General features: G+C 35.2%; 4 protein-coding genes across 5 annotated transcripts; 2 read left to right on the top strand and 2 right to left on the bottom strand.

Moving 5' to 3' along the window:
• Positions 1 to 3,336: 3,336 nt before the first annotated feature.
• On the top strand, positions 3,337 to 5,152 carry LOC105965561 (Tetratricopeptide repeat (TPR)-like superfamily protein). Its single transcript, XM_012990123.2, has one exon. The coding sequence runs from the start codon at positions 3,429 to 3,431 to the stop codon at positions 4,818 to 4,820; it is 1,392 nt and encodes a 463-aa protein (XP_012845577.2). The 5' UTR covers positions 3,337 to 3,428; the 3' UTR covers positions 4,821 to 5,152.
• Positions 5,153 to 5,670: 518 nt separating this feature from the next.
• Positions 5,671 to 14,334, top strand: STT3A (staurosporin and temperature sensitive 3-like A). 2 transcript variants are annotated; one of them, XM_012990030.2, is made up of 23 exons: positions 5,671 to 6,120; positions 6,325 to 6,387; positions 7,619 to 7,674; positions 7,777 to 7,848; positions 7,979 to 8,084; positions 8,194 to 8,244; positions 8,373 to 8,468; positions 8,661 to 8,720; positions 8,842 to 8,955; positions 9,038 to 9,124; positions 9,487 to 9,590; positions 9,856 to 9,951; positions 10,628 to 10,748; positions 10,854 to 10,934; positions 11,022 to 11,153; positions 11,235 to 11,456; positions 12,061 to 12,207; positions 12,674 to 12,860; positions 12,936 to 13,033; positions 13,158 to 13,237; positions 13,335 to 13,422; positions 13,792 to 13,881; positions 13,970 to 14,334. In XM_012990030.2, exons 1-23 carry the CDS (start codon positions 5,998 to 6,000, stop codon positions 14,030 to 14,032), a joined length of 2,337 nt encoding a protein of 778 aa, XP_012845484.2. In that variant the 5' UTR covers positions 5,671 to 5,997; the 3' UTR covers positions 14,033 to 14,334. The 2 variants fall into 2 exon arrangements, with proteins under 2 accessions (XP_012845484.2, XP_088681346.1); XM_088825220.1 differs by having other exon boundaries at positions 5,833 to 6,120; positions 8,194 to 8,248; positions 8,377 to 8,468.
• Positions 14,335 to 14,674: 340 nt separating this feature from the next.
• Positions 14,675 to 16,305, bottom strand: LOC105965485 (peroxidase 64). Its single transcript, XM_012990031.2, has 4 exons — positions 15,948 to 16,305; positions 15,646 to 15,834; positions 15,344 to 15,506; positions 14,675 to 15,259 (listed from the first exon to the last, which is right to left on the bottom strand). The coding sequence occupies exons 1-4, from the start codon at positions 16,149 to 16,151 to the stop codon at positions 14,865 to 14,867; spliced, it is 951 nt and encodes a 316-aa protein (XP_012845485.2). The 5' UTR covers positions 16,152 to 16,305; the 3' UTR covers positions 14,675 to 14,864.
• Positions 16,306 to 17,444: 1,139 nt separating this feature from the next.
• LOC105965513 (Gls protein (DUF810)) lies at positions 17,445 to 22,814 on the bottom strand. The gene is made up of 5 exons (XM_012990065.2): positions 22,114 to 22,814; positions 20,816 to 21,664; positions 19,733 to 20,188; positions 18,744 to 18,933; positions 17,445 to 18,649 (listed from the first exon to the last, which is right to left on the bottom strand). Exons 1-5 carry the CDS (start codon positions 22,540 to 22,542, stop codon positions 17,727 to 17,729), a joined length of 2,847 nt encoding a protein of 948 aa, XP_012845519.2. The 5' UTR covers positions 22,543 to 22,814; the 3' UTR covers positions 17,445 to 17,726.
• Between the last annotated feature and the right edge of the window lie 3,276 nt (positions 22,815 to 26,090).

Here is a 26,090-nt window from a genome sequence, read left to right as displayed (position 1 = left end):
ATATAGGTCCACTTAATAAAAATTAAAAATACACTTTCGTATAGTAAGTTACAAATTATACGAGAGACGAACATTATACTAGACTAACCATATGTGAAAACATCGACCTAGCGACCGCTGACAAGAGAACTCGAACCTGGTTCAATTGACACGAACTCACTTGCTTCAACCGTTAGGCCATACTTGCGGGACCAGTGTCTACTCATCTTGACAGGTTGTAGGGTTGGACATGTGATTTTTATATTTGATATATATTATATTATTGCCACGTGTAATTCAATAATTTATTCGAATAATCGTGGGAATGAGCTCAAGCTAGTGATGAATTTGCTATGAACTAATAAATATTTATTTATTCAATATGTATTACTCTTCTTACTAAAAAAAAGACAAACACAAAAATAAAATGAAAGGATTTGAACTTTTGACTTTATTCTTAAAAAAATTGATTTTTATTTTGGATTTTTTTTATTCTAGAAATTCCAAATCCAAATATCTGATCTTTTTTCCCATTTTGTTTCAAAAAATCTGCAATTACGATTTAATTTAATTAAAAAATAATAAAATAATAATAAATAGCTACAAACTCTCGACCACACCTCCCTCACCCCCTAATCCTACAGCTCAGCTCTGCAGCACGAACTGCACTATACTTTCCACTCTTCCAAAATTACCCCTCACAAACTCCCTTATTCACTACCAAACCACTCATCTATCAGAAAGTCAACAATGGCAGTCTTGGGAATCCACGTCTAACATAACTGCTTCTTAGGAATTTTCAACTACCCTCTACTTAATCAAAAAATCAAAACAAAGTTTGAATTAAAAGAGAAAGCAGAAGAAAAATCACAAGGTATAATTTCTTACTCTTTTTTTCTGCTATATATAAACATCATTCGATATTAATCGGCAATTCTAAACCCGGAAGATATCGAATTCAGGATCGGTGCGTCGAATTACGATGGATGCCCCTGTCGAAGGAGGATACGAAAGAGCAAGACGATCGAAGATAACCCGAGTTCTTGAATTCGCAGCAATTTTAGCTATATGGATATTGTTGCTATATCAAATTAACAACCCCCGCCACGTTAAGTATTGTTCGTTGATCGGGCGCAAGGCGAATATGGGACGAAATTTTAGTCTTGATCAAGGAAGTATTGGAGTTCAGCTCGATGGAATTGGCTGGTTAGTTAGTTTTGACGACGAGAACGGCGTTCCACCTGGCGTTTTATGATGTACGAGACAGTCGAATTGTGTCGTGTGATTGAAATGTTCGGTATAAGTGAAAAAATCGATATGTTCGATATGTCTTTTTTTTTTTTTTTTTTTAATTCGGACCTGTTACAAATTAGAAAAGTAGGAGATGATCCAACTCTCATAGAACTTAATTAATCAAAAAATAATTAAGTTCTTTTTTGGAGTTTAGATGTATTCAACTTAAAGTACTTTTAAGTGTACCGTGTGCGACAAATTCGACGGTCAAATGTTTGTCAAACAACTAAATTTAAATCCATCATACTCCATGTAAATATTAATGATATAAACATCTCATTCCAAAAAGTTAAAACAAAAAAAAAATAAAAAAATAAAAAAAATAATTTCTAATTATAATACCTCGGCCGATTCTACCATAACATGTTAGGTCCAGGAGGGCTGAGGTCGGGCTGAGACGAGGTGGGTGCTTGGTTGTGCAGAGGGTTCGCTCCGGTGGGTACGAGTCTCAATGAAGAATATTTTTCGCCTCCGCTTGGTATATTCTCCTGTGGGGAAGTATCCCAATTTACGAACAAATAAATCGTAACTGTTCGTATTTTCGGGTTGAGAACTCATCGAAAGTGTGAATTGAACAACTAGGAGGAAGATCAATATTGCTTTTGCTGGAGTTAGATAACCCATTATTTTTCTTGGCTGCAAAATTAAACTTTTCTGATTAGAGAATTTTGGGGATTTATATAGGATTATCAATGCATTTGAGATTTGAACAAAGTAACAAACTTCCTTATATTTCACGAAGATTAAGCTATGTTTGTTACCGTTTTCAAATTCTTTTCACACTTTCCCCAAAATGAAAATTATCTTTCTACACTATTTTCAAAAACTTTCCCCAAAACAAATTCAAATATTTCTCTCTCTAACAAACATGATTTGACCGCTACAGTGAAAATTGTCTTCACTAAAATACAAAATCAAATCACTTTATCTTCTAAATTCTTCTTCCAAAATACATTTTCCCAACACCTTTCAGACATGATTTGACTTGCTACAGTACAAATTATCTCCTCTCAAAACACAAACAAACTTATATTAATTTTCAAATCCTTCTCCCAAAACATCTTTCTCCAAAATAAAATGGAAATGGAAGCCCAAAAGCTTACCAAACAAACAATTTTTTTTAGTTGTAAGATTCGATTGAATTAATATAGTTAAAGAATGTGACCATGTTTAGTTTCTTGGAATATATTATAAGTTCGTATCAATGGTTTTATTACCTAAATTTGGAATTTGCAATTATCAATTTCTTTAACTCTTAGAGGACCGTAATTTTCATTCCGATTTCCAAAGTTCTGATTTTTCTGAATTTATTTGAAACAGAATCGGAATTGTATATAAAATTATCGAAAAATCCGATTTTTGATCTGATTTTAGTTCTCAATACATGGAAATATATAATATAATTTTAATATATATTTTGTAATCCCATAATATAACTCACGTTATATTTTATATGAAAAATATAAATATCGAATGGTGAAGTAAATTAAAACCTTCAAATAGATTATTTGGCATCAGAAACATAAACTATCTCTTGCATTTTTCTTATTATAAAATCTATGATTCGAGTTATTGTTCATACATGTGGTTTTATTTATTTCAGTTTGTCGAACTCTTCTTTTGGATTTTCTTGTATTTTCCTGCAAAATTCGAAAAATACAGAAAATAGGGCAAGTTACGGCCACCCCCTGAGTGATGGTCAAATCACGAAAACTCCCCTTATGTTTGGGTACTTACAGCCACCCCTCAACTATGTATTATTATCTTACGAAAATACCCTTAAAGAGGTAAATTTAGGGATGTTAAATCAGTAAAACCGAACCGGAATTTCGGTTCACCAACATTTTATACCGTTTACCGAACTGAATATCCGATTTGGTTCGGTAAATAATCGAATTACATAAACTTTATGTAAAAAATATTTAAAAGGAACGGTGGCTGTAATTACTCAAACAAGAGGTTTTTTTCGTAATTTAACCATACATAAAAAAGGTGGCCGTAATTTGTCCTAAAAAATATTATGAAAATTCCAACTAATGTAGTTTCTGAAATTTCCGAAATTCCCACTAATTTCGAGGTATTTCGAAATCGAAACAATGTAACTTCTAAAGCATCCATGCAGAAACTGGGCTAATGATAATACTCTGAACAAAGATATGAAATCCTTTCACAAATCCGCAATCACCTTCTCTAAAATCCAGTACTGCAACTTCCACCAATTCAAATTTTCCGATCACCGCAGATTCTCCGGCCAATTTTCCGCCTCCCAATCTCACCTCCCAATCCCACTCGACCCTAAAGAAATCGCACTCCAAGTATCGAACTGCGCCAATCTGAACCAACTCCGCCAACTTTTCGCCCGCGTAATCAGAACCCATTTCCTTCAATTCTATCCCGATTCCTTCCACTACAACAACATCAGTAGAATCTACACCAGGCTGAACTCGCCGACGGAAGCGCTGCATGTTTACATCGCCATGTGCCGCGCCGGCGTCCCGCCGGACAATTTCACGCTCCCGATCGTTCTGAAAGCCGCCGGCCAAAATCTGAACCTAACGTTCGTGGAGCAAGTACACGGGGTTTCGATTAAGTACGGCCTGGAGAATGACATGTACTGCGAGAGCGGTTTGATCAGCGTATACTCTAAAGCTGGCCTATTCAGTAGTGCGCGCAAGGTGTTTGTGAATAGTACTGAGAGAAAGCTGGGGTCTTGGAATGCTATTATTGGAGGGTTGTCGCAAGGAGGGCGTAGTAAGGAGGCCATCGATATGTTTCAATCAATGATGAGAGATGGTTTTCGACCCGACGATGTCACCATGGTTAGCGTGACGTCGGCTTGCGGAAGTTTAGGTGATTTCAGTTTAGCCCTTCAACTGCACAAGTGCGTTTTCCAGGCCAAAAATCCGGAAAGATCGGATCTTTTGATGATGAACTCGGTTATCGACATGTACGGAAAGTGTGGCAGAATGGATTTGGCTTGCAAAGCTTTCGTCATAATGGAGGACAGGAATGTGTCCTCGTGGACTTCTATGATAGTTGGCTATGCTACACACGGGCATTTCAAGAACGCACTCGAATTCTTCCGGGAGATGGTAGAATCCGGCGTTAGGCCTAATCACGTGACATTCGTCGGAGTCTTGACTGCGTGCGTGCATGGTGGGATGGTGCAAGAAGGGAGATATTATTTCGAAACGATGAGAATTGTGTACGGTATTAAGCCTGTCTTGCCGCATTACGGATGCATGGTGGATTTGCTCGGGCGGGCGGGTTTGATGGAAGAGGCGAAGGTGATGGTGGAGGAAATGCCGATGAGAGCGAATGTGGTGATATGGGGGTGTTTGATGGGTGCGTGCGAGAAGTACGGAGATGTGAAAACGGGGGAATGGGTGGCTAAGCACTTGATAGAGATGGAACCGGAGAACGACGGTGTGTATGTGGCTTTGTCGAATATTTACGCGAGCCACGGTTTGTGGGACGAAGTCGAGAGATTGAGGGGAGTTATGAAGGAGAATAAGTTGGCTAAAATTCCTGCTTATAGCTTGCCTTAGAAATAAATTTGGGAATGAAGATTAATTGGCTCTGCATACTCTATGCTTTGAAGCTCTCTCATTGAATTGAGATTTTTAAATCAATTTAACATAAGAGGGTCTTGTTCTGTATTCAAATACGATCCGTTGTTGGCGGCGATCGGCGGTTTGATGGCGGCGGTGGCAAGTGGGAGGCGGTCCTTCGGCCAAACTTTGTCGACTTAATCTTATTGTGTACCTACCTCCTATAACACTTAATTATTACGATCATATTTTTTTCATACGAACTCGGATTTTATTGATTCAAGTTGGATTAAGAACACCTTCATAAAATATACAACTTTCATTTTTTATTTTTTATTTTTGTTATTTTATGAGATTTGATATGGCTCATGATAAAAAAGTTCATACTCTTTAGAGCTGCCGGCTAGAGAGAAAACGCCTCTCTATCCAGAGCGAAAAACGTCTAAGCAATAAAATTCATGCTCTTTAGACTCGATCGATTACTGCTACTAGGAACTACTAACTAAATAGTATGAGCTAGGAAGACGTTCATTTGGCAAGATTCGATAGTCTAAATCAATATAGATAACCTAACGGGTCCTTATTATCATATAAGTACCATTGATATCTGTATAACTCAAATATATGAATATATAAATATATAAAATAAGTTTTGTATCACAAAAGAATAAAAAAGGAATGTTATGAGAATCTTAATATATTTATTGTGTACATATATATTCACAAAAAAAATATGCGCACTTAATTTTATTACTTTATATGTTATTATGTCTTTATTTTTTTATTGGGCAAGGTTATTTCGATGTATATATTGAATAATGAATAGTATGAAATATGAATCAAGTCACAATTATTCACAACCAACATAAACAGTCAACAATTGCCATGTCACAGCGACCAATCAGAATACGCCACGTGCCATTTTTGCATATCCAGGAACCATAAAAGTAAGAAAAAAGAAAATTAAAATCAAAAGGCCAAATTTGTCTTTTCACATCAATCGGCATCTAACGGAGAGAGTCTTTGTCCTAACCCCCAAAGTCTGTTCTATTGCTATAGCCTACAAAACCCCGCCTTCAGTCTCATTTTCCACACTTACTGTGTGTTTGTTTATTCGTGAAAAAAAAATCCCCAATTCTCGTACAGAACCACAGATTCCGAATCACGGCCGTCAATGGCGGCGCCGGAGAATCCACAACAACAGGCTGCTACTATCCGTCACGCATTCGGGAATGTGCTTTCGTTCCTCATTCTATTACTCATCGGCGTTCTCGCTTTCTCGATCCGTTTATTTTCCGTAAGTCTCACTCTCTCTCTCTCATCGTTCTCGTGAATCTGTTCATTGTTTGTTCCTGCACATGCTCGATCGAACCGTTAGATGTAAATGATTTATTGTTAAATGGCATCTCATTAGTAGCTGATTGAATGTTTCGTCCGGATTTTGAATATTAGCGATGAAATTGTATGTATATTTTCTCATTGTTGACTTTCTGGTGTGCAGGTGATTAAGTACGAGAGTGTAATTCATGAATTCGATCCTTATTTCAATTACAGAGTGACGCAGGTTTGTCTCGTTTCTTTACTGGATTTGTGAAGATGCTGTTTTTTGTAATCTACATGATAAGTTCATCCTAGAAAGTGATTTTTTTTTTGTTTTATGTATCTTTTTGGATTCACAATCATGTAGTGTATTCGTGAGAATGTGAAGAGAAGGGATTGTTCAAAACATTGTTGCTGAAACTAAGCAATTGAATTGGATTTATATCACTACTTTTGCTAAGATGCCAACAGCTAATATACAATCATAACAGGTTAAGAATAGTTCCCAGTGAATAATATGCCATTCTCAATGAATTCCAAGTGCAGATCACAAATCATGTAGTATTTAGTATTTGTAAAAACTGTATTCAAGTAATCCTTTAACAATTTTTGATTCTGATCTTAATGAAGCGCTGTAATGGTGGAATTGGTGCCTAAAATGGTGGGCAAAATAGCATCTTTTTATGTAACTGTATGTGAAGATGTAAAATCTCAGATTTGTCATTTGAACTTGATGTAAGAAATGTATTTTCGAAATGTATATTGAATTTCCATCGGATGATATTATATAAAATAGCTGAAAATCAGGGGTCGTACATCTAATGAAGATAAAGATTATAGACTTAAAAGTGCATGTAAGATCCTGGTGCTTGAAAACATATGTGAGCAGGACAGAGTGAAATTAAAGAAAATATATATTTGATATGTGAGGTATACACACATACACACAAGGAAAGGTTTTGGTTTTTGTTCAATTGGCTTCCTAGAATGTACTTCCAATCCATTCTCGTATTGAAAAATGATCAACCGAAACTGCTGGAGGATTTCATTGGAACACTTATAAACCATTTCTATTTTTTTCTTCCAACTACCAATGTTGGATATTACAACCACCTTATTAACCATCTGATGCCCTGTCCTATTCTTTACATACTTTAGGATTGTTCCACCACAACCCAACGTTGAAGGGGTAGGAAGGGAGACTCTGGCAAAATGGGATTCACTAGCAATTATTTTACATTAACCATCACTTTGCAATAACGGTTGATCCAAGTTGCTAGAGGAGACCATTACTCCTACTTATAAATCATTTTACATCATTACCACCTACATTGTGTAGAAATGAGTCACCATCTTCTTTATTTTTCTCTCGCTTGTTTGTTTGTTTGTCAAAATAACTCCTTTCATGTGCTACTTTGTGGGTGAAAGTCTGTATAATCAAATAATGAAAGTGACGTATGTTCTGTTGGTTGCAGTTTCTCATCAAAAGTGGAGTATATGACTTTTGGAATTGGTTTGATGACCGAACATGGTAAACTCTTCAGACAGCATCAAGTTTGTGTTTTTAAGAAAATGTTACAATTGTATGTCAATTTTGATTACCGTATTGAGGTTATTCGTTTCTGGTTGAAAGGTATCCTCTTGGACGTGTGATTGGTGGAACTGTTTACCCTGGACTTACGTTGACTGCGGGTACTTTATGGAGGTCTGAACTGCTAAATTATTGTTATTCTCAAGATTCCTGCCAAGCTATGAATCCCCCTCATCTCTTAATTGTTTTCCAGTCATATAATAAAGATATAAAAGTTGATTGTACGTATGAAATTTATTTGCAGGATATTCAACGCCTTAAACATTCCTCTAACGGTGGAAACTGTTTGTGTATTTACGGCTCCAATTTTTTCGGCTTTTGCTGCGTGGGCGACATATCTACTCACAAAGGTTTTTTTTTCATTAATCTGACTTCTTCTCTTATGATTACTATCCAAGATAATAGACGTAAGTAGGAGTTCTTTTGTTGGTGAGGTTTATCAATTAAAGCTGTGTGTAGGAAGTCAAAGGCGTTGGGGCTGGGTTGACTGCTGCAGCTCTTCTAGCCATGGTACCTTATGCTTTTACATTTTTTCCAGTTGTTAGCATGTTGAAAATATGAATGTATCCATCTTGCATTTCCTTCTCTACAATAAGCTATACAGCACTGTAGAAGTCCTTACTTCTCTTATTGCACAGGTACCATCTTATATCTCTCGATCTGTGGCTGGAAGCTATGACAATGAAGCTGTGGCTATATTTGCTTTGATCATCACTTTTTATCTGTACATAAAGGTAATAGTGATGTTTTCGATGCTTAATTACTTTATCAGCTGCATTATTATCTTTATAAAAACTAATAAATTTCCCTCACATACATTACATCTCCTGATCCATATATTACTCGTGGACTTCTTTTAGAATAAGGGACTTGAAATGTTGTAATGCTGTAATGCTGTATTTAATAATATTTCATTGACTGCGCAGACCTTGAACACAGGATCCCTTTTTTATGCTACTCTCAATGCGATAGCATACTTTTACATGGTAGGTTTCCCTGCTGCGTGGTTTTGCACGCTCCATTTATTATTTATTTTAAATCTTAATCCATGTTTCTACTCTTATCATGTTCGATGAACATATTCATTCTATTCATGTATATTTTCAGGTTTGCTCTTGGGGAGGGTATACCTTCATAATAAATCTTATTCCGATGCATGTGCTGCTGTGCATTGTAACTGGTCGCTATTCTTCACGCCTCTACATTGCTTATGCTCCACTTGTAAGTATCCTTAGAGTATAAGAACACAAACGATATCTGATCTATAATTGCTTCACTAATAACTTTGACATTTTGAATGCAGGTTGTCTTGGGAACATTGTTAGCTGCTTTGGTGCCTGTTGTAGGTTTTAATGCTGTCATGACATCAGAACATTTCGCATCATTTTTAGTAAGTCTGCTATCACCGACTATTTGTCAGTTTTATCATCTGCTATCTTTCTCGCGTTGGTTATATTTATCCCGACTGATGGTTTTTTATTGTAACACATGCCATATATTTTCATATCAGTTTTGCTATCTTAATGCTCTTAAAATGTTGTGAAGTTCCTGTTCATGAGAAGGAAACCTTTTGATTGAAATGGGGATTCAACAGGAACGAATAGTGTCATGAGGCGAAATATCAAATTCAAGCTTCCTTCTAATATACATACATGTTGATGTTTTTAGTTTTGTTTTATTGTGTATTGTAAGGGATGACGCGCATTTAGTTACTCTGTTTATTAAGTATTGGTTTTCTAATGATTATCTCAGGTCTTCATCATTATACATGTTGTGGCTCTGGTTTATTATATCAAAGGAATTCTCACTCCAAAAATGTTCAGAGTAGCAGTTACACTTGTTGTATCGGTTGGGCTGTAAGATTTCCTCTTCTCTTATTTTCTGTTAATTATAAATGTACTCAATGGACAATAATTACGAGTTAGTGTTTGTTCTTTAATTTTTTATTGCGTCAGTCTGTTCATCTTTGTCTTCTCTCTTCAAATTTGCTGCATTTCAGTTAGTCATCTGGACTAAAGGACAAAAAAGAGTTTGAATGTGCAAAAATTATTAAAAGTAATGTAAGACGGACTTTAGACATAAAACTGTCTGTTTTACTTATTTTCTGTTTCTATTATACAGGATAGTCGGTTTTGCGGTTTTGGCTGTACTGATAGCACTGGTAGCTTCTAGCCCAACCAAAGGATGGAGTGGACGAAGTCTGAGCCTGCTAGATCCGTAAGTTCTTTTTTACCATTATGATTGGTATATAATGGATTTGTAAACTGAAAGATAAGTCTTCCATTTATGTGCGAGGAATGTGTTGTTTTTTGTAGCTTTTATTTGTGAACAATTTACTCATTATTAGTCATTGAATTGAGTAATATATGGGCATCTCAGGCTGATTTAGTTGTATACTCAGGTTTTCAGAAGATATCCTCTTTTCCAGTTGATATCTTGCCTATATGTGTCAGTGAAGCCAAACTGGCAACTATTATTAGCTGTAACATAAACAAGAAGTTACGTTTCTGTCTTTGTATCAATTCATGGAAATATGTGCTTGTTCACCACCTTCCCATCAGACCCATAGACTTTGGTAGAACCAAAAGCAGTTAAAAGCTGATTGCTTTCTTTCTAAATCCCTACTATTGTGGAATGGTACTGAATTCGGAAAAATAACTTCATCCCGATATTCCAGTCCCAGAGGTTGTATAAGTGAAGCTGAGACGAGCTCATTAACTTTTCTCGATAACCACGTTATGCTGAGAAAAGAATATACTGATATGTGTAATTTTGTCTGCCTATCAAGATACTTTGTTTCTTATTGTTCGATTGCTAGTTATTATCTTGGCAGCATTATGACAATACTTTAATTGTTTCTGCTCTTTTGTTTTCCGTGTGGAATCGATAACAGAACTTACGCGAGCAAGTATATACCAATTATTGCTAGTGTTAGTGAACATCAGCCCCCTACGTGGCCATCTTACTTCATGGACCTGAATGTTTTGGCATTTTTAGTTCCAGCCGGCATCATTGTAAGTTCTCGATACCTCATTGACTTGGAATTATACTTATCTTTCTTGATGTTGGTATTCCTTAATTTGTTGCATAACAATTGACCTTCTTGTTGGAACTTGCAGGCATGCTTCATGCCACTCTCTGATGCAAGCTCTTTTGCAGTTCTTTACATTGTTACATCAGTATATTTTTCTGGTGTCATGGTATATAATTTTGAAACTTGTCTACGTCACATTTTTCCTTGTTTTTCTGATCCGACGTCAAGTAATATTTCTTTGATCATATGCCAGGTACGTCTAATGCTTGTACTTGCTCCAGCAGCTTGTATAATGTCCGGAATCGCTCTTTCAGAAGCTTTTGATGTTCTCACTAGATCAATTAAACTTCAGTTGCTCGCTGCCACAGAAAACCCACAGATTAATGTAAGCAAGCAAATCATTCTGCAAGCAATTGATATAGCATATATTTAAACTTGGGGACTAAAAAATTCTGATATTCATAAGGCAGGGGATGCCACTAATGTCACCCCAAATGATGCAGTGAAGACTGAGAAAAGTGAGGACTCAGTGAAGGAACGAAGTTCAAGGAAAAGTAAAAAGAAGGAAAAAGAGAATGTAGAAAAAGCTTCTTCTGTATCCCGGAAGGAAAAGAGACTTTTGGTCTTACCCCTGGAGGCTTCTATGATTGCAGTTTTCTTGCTTGTTTTGCTCGGTGCTTTCTATGTGGTAAGTGATCAGTTGCTGGTTAGGTTTCTCTTGTGCACATGCTAGTAATGATATCGAGCGTGACCTTGACACGGAACTCTTAATCACTTGGACAATATTTCCCGAAGGACTAACATGCATTTGGTCTTACAGAGGAATATTATTTTGCTGAGTATATATTGTCTTATGTGATTATTGTGGTGAAAAGTAGATATGAGATGTCTTTTTGGTTCACTGATGATGAATTACATGTTAATGAAACATGCTATAAGCATCCAGGGAAATGCATATACTTTACAATTTTTAAATTCAAGTGAATACTCTTACCTTAACCTGCTCAGCTTCCGTTCATGGAAAATACCCTATTTATATGCTGGATCTTTTGTCGACATAGTAAGATTACTAAGTGACATTTCTTTGTTGACATATTTTAGGCTCAGTATATGCTCATCTAGCAATCTGCAAACATCTGGTTGCACCTAGCTGAAAATTGGACTTCATATGTTCTGCGTCTTGTCCAAAATGAAAGAAATCTTTAATTTATGTGCCTGAAACTGAATATGAAGTTTTATGTTTGAAATATTCGTTTGACTTGTTTAACTAATCAAGGAAATCCTTGTCGTAGGTCCATTGTGTCTGGGCTGCTGCAGAGGCTTATTCGGCTCCATCCATTGTGCTAACCACTCGTTCTAATGACGGCGGCCTTCATGTCTTTGATGACTTCAGAGAGGCATATGCTTGGTTGAGCCATAACACTGAGGTGGATGATAAAGTAAGTAATCACTATGCCCCTTGATTTCCTGCTTCTGTTCTCCAATCATTTCTTCGTAATGCTATTAGTATCAGAACTGCATGTGGTAGTGTAATGGAAGTGATAGTGGAGTTGACCATTATCTGAAGCATGACACTGCTGCTGCCTCCTATAATTACATTACTTTTTATGCATGAATAAATTGTTTTTGGTTGAATCATTAATGGTTAAGAGTGATTATTTTTATCGAAGGTTTACTATTCAGCTTACATGAACAGATTCAAACTTCATGGAATAAAAACCAGAAGGTCAATAAGAGAATTATTAAAGAAATTCAAACTCTATCCCGTTGCTGTAGTTTCGTAGATCATTTTAGATGATACAGACAGTAAAAAAAATTATTAGCTGAAATATTTAAAGTAAAGTATGTATTGATTGAATCCACGTCTAATTTTTTTTATTTTACTGTTGCTTCTGCTTTTTCCAGGTTGCATCTTGGTGGGACTATGGTTACCAAACAACTGCTATGGCCAACCGCACTGTTATCGTTGACAATAATACCTGGAACAACACGCATATCGCCACAGTTGGTACTGCCATGTCCTCTCCTGAAAAGGCAGCTTGGGAAATTTTCAACTCATTGGACGTAAAATACGTTCTTGTAGTTTTTGGAGGTTAGTTCTTCATTTGTATGGGTAAGTGTTTTCTTAAGAAAAATCGTGTGCTCAAAGTTGCCTTCTTCATTTCAGGTCTTGTTGGATATCCAAGTGATGACATTAACAAGTTTCTGTGGATGGTTCGGATAGGTGGAGGTGTATTTCCTCACATAAAGGAACCTGATTATTTGGTTTGTAACTAATACCAGCAGTGCTATTTCTTTAATTACTCTTTGTTCATATTATGAATCGTCTTACTTAAACTGGATTGAATAGTCATTGGTCTCTGTTTAATGAATTTTCATGGTGTCACAGAGAGATGGTCAGTACAGAATCGATGCTCAAGCAACGCCAACCATGCTTAACAGCCTCATGTACAAACTTTCATATTACAGGTGCGAATTTATTGGGTATATGTAAGAAATTATTTTTATTTTTATTTTTATTTTCAGCTCCTTAAATATTTATCCTGTGCCGTTCATTGTCTTGTAGATTTGTCGAGACGGATGGTAGAGGCTTTGACCGGGTGAGACACACTGAAATCGGAAAGAAGCATTTCAAACTTACCCATTTTGAAGAGGTAATCCTGATATCCATTTTATTTCTACTCATCTTTATCTGTATTCAATGCAATTACTTCCAATATCCTAGTTTTGGTGGATTCCAAAGTACGTATAGAAAATGCAGAAAAGGTGCTTTGATTATAATAAATTGAAAATTCAAACTAGATTTCCTTCCAACCTCATTGAACATATGTTGGAATAAAAGGGGATTTTTTTCACCCTTATTATTACTTTAATTGAATTATAGCATTGTAAACATATCTCGTGCATTTCATACCCAATTCTCCATTAATCCCAATAGCCGTTTTTAGAGCTTCACTCCTCTATTTCATTTGTATTTGTTGCCGTTGTACTTCTCTTAATACTTCCTTTGATGTTGTCTTTAGGTATTCACTACACATCATTGGATGGTCCGTCTTTACAAACTGAAATCTCCCAAGAACAGAATCCGTGGGAAGACCAAGAAATCTAAATCGGTATGTAGAGTCAGTAGTCGATCAATCGTATCATTTAGTAATATCAAACTTTTTCATCGTCAGTAACTTAAGTTTTTAACCTTCGCAGAAAGCTACCACCACAACAAGCTCAAAAAGAATCGGAGCAAGAAAGAAGAATCCTTGGCATTAGCTATAGCTCCACAAAGAAGCTATTTGGTATTAGCTCGACTTTGTGATATGCGCTTATCTAGGACAATAGCAGAGAAAATATTTGCATGCGCGGTATGTGGCTAGAATTTGAGTCTTTAATATGAAGAAAAAATAGACAAAGCAGACGAGTAAAAGATTTTTATTTAATGTTCGGATGTATGATAGGGTGCTAGTAAAGCGACGAGAAACAATTTTGATTTGCTGTTTAAGTTGACGAGGTTGTGGACTGTACAAGAATTAGTTTGAACTGTTCTTACATATAAAATCATCTGACTAACATTATCTTTTGATTGCGATTAATTGTTCGGATTTTAAATCTTAAAAGAGTTTACGAAAGTAGGAGTTTTAACTTTTAAACTAGAAACCCTGAGTTAATTTTCAAGTTTTCAACATCCATACACCTTTTTCGCCTATTCGAATCACCAAGTTAAATCGGTTTTGGATGATCATACACAATTATAATTTTGAGCAAAACGAACTTCTAAATTTTTATGATCAACGTTGCGTTGAAGTCCTCGATATTAATCATACCGAATTCTTCGGTTTAAATGGCAGGTCGCTTGTCTTTACTTTAGTTACACAGATTTTTGTTCAACAAGATTCAGATTTTTGCACCTATAAATAATAGTAAAGCATGAAGTAGCATAAAATTTTATAGTAACTAGCACGGATTACAATTCAGACACACAACAGAAAATAACAAGGGTATTTTGGACATTCTCCTTGCTAAAACATCACCACAATGATAATATATGCCTGTAATAGAGAGGCTAATTACTAAAATATATGGTGCTAAATTACTAAAGTAGCCTTCAGTTTACAGCCCTACAATCCTTCCTGACCTCCTGCCCTCCATTGATGCTGCTCATCTTAATCATCGAGTTTGCAAAGGCAGTGTAGAAAGCCGTTTTGGAGCTGGCGAATTTAGAAACCAAGTTTTTCGTGTATGGAGCGGTGAGTAGAGCTTGATCCGATGAAAATAGGGTTTTGCCTTGGAGTATAAGTTTGTAGTATGTGTTGTCGAACGTCGTAGAAGAAGGGTCCATGGTGGCGCCAGCGTTCTTGACGTTGTTATTAACGGGGCAGATATTTTTCAAGCTCGCTGCAAACGACGGGTGCATGGTGGGGTCCACATCGTGGGTCGAGTTGAAGTTGTGGATCCTTTTCTCGAACGACGAGCAGTGCGAGAACCCTAGTGTGTGCCCACCTGCATGCATAAACAAACGTTTTTTTTTTTTTTTTATAATATATAATTGACATGGTGAAAATTGTAATTCGGTTATTTGCTGACCTGAAAGAGCCACGAGGTCATCCGTTGAGAGGCCTCGTAGAGAGAAGCTTTGTTGAAGTTGAGAAATGTTGAAAGCTGGAGATGGCAATTTTGCGGTTTCGGTGGCTTTTGATGTTCGTCCATCTTTTCTTCCTTTCGGAACTTCCCATGTCGGCCCACCAGCCTATACATCACCACCCACGATATCCGTTTCAAATTACGCTTCATTTATATATATATATATATATATATATATATATATATATATATATATATATATATATATATTTACACACACAAAAAAAAAAAAAAAAATTACTTACTAGGACAACAGAATCTCTAGCAGCCAAGGCCAAGATATCAGCACAGGAGACGATGCCCGGGCAAGCAGCTTCGACTGCCTTCTTTGCATTTTCTATCACGAAAAACGCATGCAGAGAAAGATTCGGAGCTCCGTCTTTTTCTGCTTTGTTACCACCGTTGGACTCCAGCAACACCGAACCATCGCACCCCTATTTTTTTTTCTCGTATACATAACACATAATCAAATCATCGATAAAATAAATACAATCATGATGAGTTAGTTACTAAATTAAGATGAAATACATAAACAGATAATGCTTACCCTTATGAAGCAATCATGGAAATGTAGCCTGAGAAGCGCTGCAGGGACGGTATTGTCTTTCGACGTTGCATCCTTAACGACTTTGCTGATAATGGACTCGACGTTCGAACATGTTTTGCTGTAATAATTCAGACTCAGTGAATTTGCTGATGAACAAAATGATGAGACTATTGAGCTTAATATTAATGCTACTATGAATCCCATATTGATATTTTCTTTTCTTTTTTTCTTTTTTTCTTTTTTTCTTTTTTTTTTGTAGGGTTTTTTTTCCCGATAAACTAAAAAGATTTGTTATGTAGAAAAAAACTATGGCTCTCGATCCCTATATATATGTGTTTGATATGGAATCTTGTGTTCTAAGCATTGTTTGATGTGATTTGTGTGAATTATTAATGCATGTTACATTTTACTTTATTCTTTTGTCTATATTACCAACTTTGTCAAATGCATATAATTTACTCCTAACACACACACACACACACATATATATACATTTATAGGGTAAATTACGGCTAACCTCTGAATTAAGGTCAAATTACGAATAGACCCCTCATGTTTGGGTAATTAACCGTCAACTATGAATCTTCTTACACATTCACATTTGCGGTGTAAAATTTAGTAGATTTTTCTAGATTATGAGGAATATTCTTCAGTTTGTACCCATTTTACCACATTTCAGCTCCATATATTGAAACAAGATTATCATAAGATGTGGGTATATTGGCTTGTAAATATCAGATTGTGATGCATCAGAAACTGTCTTTTTGCACAAAATTGATATAAACTAGAGAAGATTCTGTTGAATTTGATACCATAATGATGAAGAATTTGAGGTGGGTGGTTGCAATTACCCAAATATGAAGGATTTTGTTAATGATTTATTGAAATTAAAACCAAAATATATTACGATGATTTTTATTTATTTAATTTAATTTTTTGTTTGAAATATTTTATAACCAAATTCAAGATTCGGTGGTTAAAATTGAAACATCAATTCCGTTACTATACTCGATAATTGTAGGTAGAGTAATATATAAGTTTCTACTTTATTAGGTTTGATAGTTCTCTAATAATATTATTCTCCAACGATAGCTAGATTTTTTGATGGGACTGGTTAGTTAATTTGTTTGAACTTTGGTTCAGAGAGCTTTAATCGAACTTAAATAAATTGTTGAATTGTACATCATTTATATTTTTCCTAATCGAACGTAACCGAGTTCGAGCCGAACTTTTTATCGAACAAAACTATATATGTGCAAACTTGAGTCTTTAGTTAACAAACCAAACTTTTTACAAAAGATCTCGATTAAGTTGGTGTTTAAACCAGCTTATTTTAAGAGAAGCAAAAACAAAAGTTAATTTTACAAACACCTAAAAACAGATTATGAGCAAAAAAAACTCATAATCACTTTCAAAAAACTTTTGCAAACACCACCTAAGTATCAAATAATTTGTTTACACAGCAAAAGCAAAAGAGAAAAGTTGAAAAGTTGATCAATCAATGAATTTCACTACTGAAATATGAAGTTTATATACAATCTATTATGATATACAAACTCTGCAGCCTCAAAAACCATAATTTAGCTGCTTCTATTTTCACAAGGAAAATTATTTCAAAAAAAATAAAAACAACCAGAGGTATAGAGTACCCCCAAAATCACTTCTGCATAAATAATCTCTCGGCTCCCCATTAACTGAAAATCCCATTTAAAAATTTAAATAGCTTCTGCACACGTGTATTCAAACACCAAATCATACTCCATAACCTGATTTCAATATTTACGCTTTCTTCGGCAAGTCGAACGTTCTCTTCAGAAACTTGGAAGCAACCTTGTCGTTCCTATTACACAAAACACGTAAAATAGTATTCGGTTCATTTGGACCCCACTGACCCGTTGTTGGAGGCAAAGGCATCCTCGATTTCGCCGGAGCCCCGTTGCTATCCAAAACGGCCTGTTTGAGCTGCTCCACAAGTTCGTCCGTGCCCGTTTTGAAAAGAGAGATCACACCCGTCACAGTAGGCGATAACTTATCGATCAAATCCAACGGCAAACCGTCCCCGTTTGACCAGAAAAGATCGGTCAATAACTTGAAATCCTCCTCTATAACCGGAGCATCCTGCAAGGCAAAGACTCGGTGGGGCCCGCCAGCAAGCAAGACCAACATGAAACCCTCGAACGAAGCTTTCATGACATCAGTGATGACACGTGTGCGGACCCTTTCGTGTACAGTTACAGAGATTATTTCTAGATACCGCTCCACCTCTTGAAGAAAAGGTTCGATTCTCGACGAAGAAGTTTCTCCGGTGTAGAGATAGTCGCCAAGGACTGGCCTTAGTTCTTGAAACACAATCTTGTATGCAGATGCTTCAGATAGCTGCCTCATCCCTTCCGTGCAGGAAGATACCGAAATCACGAAATTGCCACTCGCGACATTTTCGTCACGGGCGAATCCACTTTTCCTCAGATTAGTCTTTGTCCTTTTTTCCAGTGCTTCCAATTCTTTCGTGATGTTGTATAAGGTGTTAATACGAAGGCAAAGGCGTGGTACACTGAAGAAATCATCTTCATGTTTATTACCGTTCTGGAATTTCCTTCCTGGGCTCGTCGGTACTCGATCTTTCTTCTTGAATGGGCTGAACTTTGAAGCAGCAGCGCATCTGGTGAGTGGGGGCAGCATTGGAATAAAGGTAGTTCGAGATCCTGCTTAAGAGCTCAACATCAATATCTATAGCAAAAAACAAAAATCTTGAATTTATATTTATATTGGATAAATAATGTTGAAAAAATTGTTTACCGCATCCAGATTTGGCCTTTACGATGTAGTTCTCAAGGCATTGGTCTAAACCACACATCAACTCGGGAAGCAGAAGTGGATGCATTGGAATTGGCAACAAGAAAAATGCTTCCAAAGTCTCGTCCATGATACGTAGAACTTCCACAGCAGAGGGTGCAAATCGACCTTTATTTACTTGAGGATTCCACTCCTGTGAAAAGTTGGTAATGTTTTATATAGCAATTAACTCTTACGTGGAACAAATTTAATTGGTAACAGTGATCTTCTTATTTCCTGTTTTCAATTGGGAGAAGAGAGCTAATGAAAAGTAATTATAGTTCATATAGCGACTACATTTGCGGAGAAATCATAAAGCCATTTGAAAATTTTCTTATGCTACAGGCTTAGGGAATTACAAGAAAGCATCATAAATTCGACCGCTTGTGCATATTAACTACCAACGCCAACAAGAAAAAGACAAACAAACCAGTTAGTCTCAATAACAGAATAGTGTATAATTCAATATACTATACGTAAACAAGTCTTATATCCAACTATGAACAACCAGATAAAAGCATATCTGAAACAATCATCACCAGAGATGAAGTACAAACGTTAGAGTCGCCCTAAAATAACCTCATTCAATATAGTTTATAACTTATAAATGAATGGCTCCCTCTACATTACCGATAATGCCAGTCCAACAAATTGAATGGAGGAATCGGCAGCAGTAACCAAATCCACCCAAACGATTATCATTTTTGCTTTGTTTTTCCTTTTCCTTTTCCTTTATTGATGGGCTCAACACACCGAATATTGTATATTTTAGCAAGGAAAAACCCGACTATCTTATTGCTGCGGTAAACTAGATTCGGCTAAAAAAAATAGATAACTTCATCTGTTTGATTCTGCATTATTGCATGTTTTAACGGGATCTGAATTTGAAGCAATACTAAAGCCCATGTCACGTAAATTGTCGAGCAAAATAAACAAAAGCAGACATAAAGTACCTCTTGCTCCAAATTTCTGTCAACCCATTCCCGGAGCCGGTCAACTCTGGTCTGTATCCAAGACTTCACAAAGTTTTTAATCACAGCCTGAGTTTCGTAAGGAGCCATCTCCTGAATTGTCGCCTTCCCTCCATCTTCACTGTCCAGCGAATCGGCAACCGCCATTTCCACTAGATCTTTTTCAAGTTTTTCGGCAGCTAGCAGCACTTGTATAGCTTCAGGAGTTAGTTCACTTATACCCGAAACAAATCGTTTGAGCTCTTTCGCAAAGCAAGCGTGAAGAGTGGCAACAGCTACACCTGTGGGAACAGGGTGCCATCTCTTCAGTACAGAGCTATATATTTCCTTCTCGTTGAATGCCAGGTCACAGATATTTTGGGCAAGGATCGAAAGGAGTGGAAGAGGACTTCGCTGATTCTTAGAAGATTTTCTGCTCGAGATGACCTTCTCTCTTTCCTGTCTTCAAATGGGGCAAACACGAGCCTGAGACCACAATTACAGCAAGAAAAAGATATATGCGTACGAGAACAAAGAATCCCTAAGGCCCTGTTTGTTTGTACGATGGGAATAACATTCAAATTGGAAATGTCAACTTCTAACATCGGACACTGTGTTAGGTATGGTAAAAACACTAGCGATGAAATATTATTTAAGATAGTTAAAAAATGAACGGTAGCATTTAAGTTTCATATGCTGTAGTACTTTTATTACCAAATACTTATAATAGTACAGATAAAAACTTTGAGTCACAACACCACGATGAAATTTTATTACCAGCAATCGAATTACCAAAGATCGAATTTTCAAGTCAGATTCCAGTACATGCATAATATTGATCAACGACATCATTGAACTAATTAAAAGTCTGAAAGCACAGGAGCAATGAGAAAAGCATAAGAGTAAATATTATAGACCAGAAAACCGTGGCTTAACTTTGGAAGAACAATGTGAAACAAATCAGACAAAGTTGAGGACCAAAGTAATATCAATAACTCCTAAATGGGAAAACAGGCAAAAAAATCAACTATCGTCGTAATAAAGAGTAAATTTTGCCTAAAAGAAAAAGTAAATCCTAATACTTGCCTGAGAAAAAGCACTACGCAATGATGACCTGATATACGTGTCAACCCTGCTACATGCCACGTCAAGTTCTTTGTTCTTCTTACCACTGTCCAATATTTGTGCAGCAGATATCCCAAGGGACAAAACACTTCGCATTAAGTCTAGATTTCCTCTGTAGAAAGTCTCATGGTATCGTTGAAGCATTTTTTCTGCCCAATCTAATACAAGACCTAACGTTGAACATAAGATCTTAGAATATGCTGGATCGTTAGTTGAGTTCGCGTCCTTTTCCACTTCCACCATCATTTTTTCAGTAGCGAAAACAAGGTCATCTTCAATTTCGCCTGTACTAATGTACTGGTTGAATAGAACCCATAAAAAACAGAGATTATGAAACACCTGGTTTATCCCGAGGACTACCCAAGTCTTCTTTATTTGATCCAATACCTCATCGACTTCATCAATAACAGATGATTCGTCAGTTATATCAAAGCAGGCTTGTAAAAGTATCCTGTACAGATACAGATTCAGTGGAATTCCATCCGCCCAATGGCATGTATCGGACTTAGAACCGTCGAATGATCTGCAAGCAAGTGAAGTTACAACGTTACGGAGTATATTCATCGATTCACTCTGCTTTCCAATTTCAATGGGTTTCTGTGAGGCTGTGTGTAATATCTGCCGAAGACGTTGAGGGGCTGTTTGGGAATTATCAAGAGGCAGGTGTGGGTGGAGAAGGAGTCCAGCTTCGAGGATTTTCAAGATTCTTTTCTGACAAGCATCATATTCAACCTGAGTAGTAAAATCGGATGGCTTCAAATGTTGCAATAGCTCCAAAGGCAGAACCATGGATTCGATACGTCTTCCAAGCTGCAATAAATGAAAAAACTAACATAATTAAAATGTAAAGTCGTAATGCTGTAACATTACATAATTATCACATCTGACGACAAATTAGAAGCGTTTTTGCAGAAACAAGTGGAGTACAGCTCTATGATACATACACCTACCCTTCGAGTGTACTCGAAACCATTTTAACGACTGAATCGACACTTCGAATATACAAGCTTCTCTAATGCAAACCAATAAATTTCCCCAAATTTAATATAGCTTCTTCAGAAAATTTAGTTAAGTTAAAGTTGCTCGAGTTCCCATCATTGAATATAGTGATTCTCTTAGAAATTATCTCCATTATCACTAAATCAGATTGCATAACCTCCAAACACTAATTTCCTTCCACATTCTAGCATTCAAATTCTTCATGAGTAAAAATAAAATGTCAAGGTTTAAAATTAAAAAAAAAAAAAAAAAAAATTGACCTGCCCTGCAGCCACTCTCAATAAGCCACGTCGGATTCTGGAATCGGTCTGCTCCGAAACCCTCATCTGAACCCGGACCAGCTCCCCAACGGTAACCCCAGCCCTCTTTCTCACCAAGTTGCTCTGAACCTCACTCGCCGCGCCGCCCAATCTATCGGCGTCGCTCTTATTCTTCTTCCTCGCCTTGAGACCCAATTCCTTCTTCACGGCGCTCGCATCCAATTCCAACGTCGACAGAGACCGCTGCACCGACGACGACGACAACGGAGACAGCTGCTGAGACGACCTATCCCTAGAGCTGGAATTGGAAACGTAGGTCAGCCGCCGACCGGAGCCGGAGCTCCGGCAGGCTCCGACGAGGATCTCGTAGGCGGTTTCGCGGAGGTCCCGCGGCGAAAGGTCCACGCCCAGCACCCCAAACGGTTCCATGGCTTTGAATAATCAATAATTTTTGTTGCAATTGATACAAAATTATATATATATATATATATGGATTATGCGTTCGACATGGAATCCCGCGTGGAATATTCCGGCGGCGGCGGAGCAAATGTTTGTAGAGAATCTGAAAAGAGGAGAAAGGGTCCGATGGGGGAGAAGAAGGTGGTGGGTTGGTTGGTTCGATTATTTGCTTGAGTTTGAAGGAATGAATTAATTTTTATTTTAATTTTTATTTTTTATTTAATTTGGAATAAATTCTGAATAATTGAGATGGAATTAATTAACTAATTAATTAATTAAAGACCAAGAAAAAGTGTGAGCTGGATTCTTAAGATGGTGACACGTCATTTTTTTTTTTTTTTTTTTTTTATCAATATTTATTCATTGCAAAGTGGGTTGTCATTTGTCAACTATGGAAAATGTCAAAGTTTGGATTAGTACTAGTTACCTAAAATTAGTGTACATGTTATATTCTCTAATTATTGAGCAAAAAGCTTATTTAAAAGCTAAATTATGGATTATGAAGTTAAATTGGCTTTAAATGTTTATTTATAAAAGTTAATGGTGATTTATAAATTATAGCTTAAAATTATAAGAAATAAAAACAAAAGTTCATCTTGCAGTTACTTAAAAATAGAGATTACGAGACAAAAAGGAGCTCATAATTTTTGTTTGCAAGCATCACCTAAGTTCAGGGATCGCCCTTAATGTGGACTAATCGGATAAAGATCTACTATTAATTAATAAGTTATTAATAATTCTTTAATATTAACTTATTACTACTTATGTTTCATATCAAGTGGTGTTTAATAAAAATGCAGACATAAAAAATCTAATTAATAGTCTACTTTTTTTTTTAATAGAAAATCCTCAAATTACTCTTTGCACTACTATCAAATGAGCTCTTAATCGTCATTTAATGAATTTGAACAATCAATGATAAGAGGTAAACTTGGTCAAAGAAAATATTATTTTTGAAAATCTAAAGTGATACTTAATATGGAATTTTTTTTTGACTAAAACGACACTTAATTTGAAACGGAGATAGTACTTACTTATTAACTAGTTAGATTTATTAAAAAAAATATATATTAAGCCGGTCACCCCCAAACTGGGCGTTGGCCAACACATTTTAATTTAGGGGTGTAAACAAGTTAAACTGGGCGTTGGCCAACACATTTTAATTTAGGGGTGTAAACAAATTAAACCAGGCTCATGAACTCATTAAATTAGCTCGACAATAATTCAAGCTCAAGCTCGAGTTTTTCAAGTTCGACCATGAATTCGCTAGCTCGATTGTCCTTAGATATTCATAAGCTCACAAGCCGGCTCGCGAACATTTTTTATATATGTTTTTAGTTTTTAATAAAAATAGAACTAAAAGTATAATAGTAAAAGATAAATGATAATAATATCTATAAAATTAACTAATATTCATTTTTATTTTTTATTCTATAATTTTTTTTATTATCATATAAATAATTTATAATAAAAAAAATATATCAATATGATGTAAAAAAACAAAAAAGGTCCATTGGGTCATTAGATTAATGTCTTTTGGATCTGAAATTATATTATAATCTTGGACCAACTTATATTTGGGCCTCATAATTTATAAATGTATCTGGATCTAAGCCCACTATACGGCCCGACTCACATATCGGCCAATTTGGGTACAATTTCTAACGGGTAGGGTGGAAATTAGAATGAAATTTCCGAATTTCGCCAATTTTGTTTGGAAAAAAAATTCAACATTTGGAATCGTATTCTTTATTTCGATTTCCGATCTGATTTTAGTTCCGAGTATTTCGATTGTTTTTCAAAATAAATATAATATTATTTATCGAAGGTTCAAGTAACCAAAAATTCAAGTTGCATTTTTCCTTATCAGAAAATGTATGTTACAATTTGTCGTTCCTACATGTGATTTTATTGCGTTTTGTTAAATTCTCTTTCGAATTTTTTTTTTTTTTTTTTTTTTTTTTTTTTTTTTTTGCATTTTCCTTCAAATTTTCGAAAATGATAGAAAGTTATTGTGAAAATTCCCATTATATACGAATTTGGAACAAAAGATCTATATATAATATAAAAAGAGGATCTATACCCTCAATGATTGACATGTGGCAAATGATGATGTCATTTGTCAAAATTGCTTAGTTGGAGTTCAATTGATTAGGTGGATTCTTCAATTGATTAGGTGGCATTTTTATTTATGGATGTTGTTAAGTTTTTTCCTACTTTACATTTACACAATCATTTAATAATTACCACATGTATATTTATTATTTCCAAAGTTAATATTTTATAAATTCGAAATAAAAAAATCTTATTTATATTTTTAGTATTTCAAAATATATTTATTCAAATAAATTCATGAAACTCAATTGTTTTACGAATATTCAAATAATTTTCATTAAAAAATATTTTTTTAAATACTAAAATATTAAATAAAGGAATATGTTGTTGTTTTTTTTTATTTTTTTTAATTTTCAATATTTTAGAATATTCGAATATCTATTCCATTAAAAATAATAATGAAAAAATGTTTTAGTTTTTAATAGAAGTATTTAATAAATAATCCACTATTTTTTTTAAATAATTTTTATTATACACGGTGGATTAATTCTTAATGTAGTTGGTTGTGTTTTGGAAAACATTATTTAATATATAATAATGCGGTCTGAACTATAGAACTACGGATTATGCAAAAAAAAATTATTAATTATTATTTCAATAAAATATCAAATCACCAATATAAAGGAATCTTTAATATTCCAAGATTCCATCATATCATCTTTGATTGATTTAATTTATACTTTAATTCAAAATTGAATGGTAAAAAATAAAAATCGTATCTTCATATTTAATGTTTTTATATTGCAAGATTTTTTTTCCACAAGTTATATTTTTTTTTGGGTTGTTTCCTTTATTTGTTTGATTTGATTTCATTAACTAATATATAAATATTTTGAATTTTTAATTTTTCCATAGAATTAAGTTCATTTTCAATACTATATAAACCCCTCAATTTTTTCTACCACCATTCGATTACAAAGTGCACAATATTTGTATTATACAGTATTACATTAAAGACAAGTATAAAATCATTTTTACACCACACTCATCACTTTCATCCAATTTCATTCCAGAAAACTACAAATGTTCCATTAAGTTTCATTTTTTCTGTTAATTTTTCGCATGCTTTATATTTATGCGTTTTTATTAGTAATTATGTCGTATTGATACAATAATTACTTATAATTTTATTTACATATAAGATTGTATATCTAACATTTTATTTTGTTTGTTTATTATTGTAGATATAGTCGGCAAAGGTTTGTTTTTCGTACTGATTGATTATTTTATGTTAAGATTTAACTCCATAATAATATATTATTACACCAAATAATTGTCTTATTTGAAATTGCAAGGAAAAACTCAAGACTCAATGACAATATAGAGATTATAGGTAAGACTCAAGATTCGGTGACATCAAATAATTGTCTTTTTTGGATTGTGCCGGTGAGTGGAGTTTGATT

This window comes from Erythranthe guttata, chromosome 11 (assembly GCF_056151865.1).
Source record: "Erythranthe guttata isolate IM_541 chromosome 11, IM_541, whole genome shotgun sequence".
In the NCBI taxonomy this organism is placed as follows: Eukaryota; Viridiplantae; Streptophyta; class Magnoliopsida; order Lamiales; family Phrymaceae; genus Erythranthe; species Erythranthe guttata.
Note: the sequence above shows the minus strand (reverse complement) of the source record. Positions and strands in the feature narration are given on the sequence as shown.

Excerpts from the sequence above, each read along its gene's own strand:
- LOC105965561 (XM_012990123.2), top strand. The coding sequence starts at position 3,429 with ATGAAATCCTTTCACAAATCCGCAATCACCTTCTCTAAAATCCAGTAC.
- STT3A (XM_012990030.2), top strand. The coding sequence starts at position 5,998 with ATGGCGGCGCCGGAGAATCCACAACAACAGGCTGCTACTATCCGTCAC. Across the intron at positions 8,085-8,193 it reads CGACATATCTACTCACAAAG|GAAGTCAAAGGCGTTGGGGC; the intron begins GTTTTTTTTTCA and ends AGCTGTGTGTAG. Across the intron at positions 12,208-12,673 it reads ACACTGAGGTGGATGATAAA|GTTGCATCTTGGTGGGACTA; the intron begins GTAAGTAATCAC and ends TGCTTTTTCCAG.
- LOC105965485 (XM_012990031.2), bottom strand. The coding sequence starts at position 16,151 with ATGGGATTCATAGTAGCATTAATATTAAGCTCAATAGTCTCATCATTT. Across the intron at positions 15,835-15,947 it reads TCCATGATTGCTTCATAAGG|GGGTGCGATGGTTCGGTGTT; the intron begins GTAAGCATTATC and ends AAAAAAAAATAG. Across the intron at positions 15,507-15,645 it reads CTAGAGATTCTGTTGTCCTA|GCTGGTGGGCCGACATGGGA; the intron begins GTAAGTAATTTT and ends GGTGATGTATAG.
- LOC105965513 (XM_012990065.2), bottom strand. The coding sequence starts at position 22,542 with ATGGAACCGTTTGGGGTGCTGGGCGTGGACCTTTCGCCGCGGGACCTC. Across the intron at positions 21,665-22,113 it reads TGAGAGTGGCTGCAGGGCAG|CTTGGAAGACGTATCGAATC; the intron begins GTCAATTTTTTT and ends CATTTATTGCAG. Across the intron at positions 18,650-18,743 it reads AAAGGCCAAATCTGGATGCG|GATCTCGAACTACCTTTATT; the intron begins GTAAACAATTTT and ends GCTCTTAAGCAG.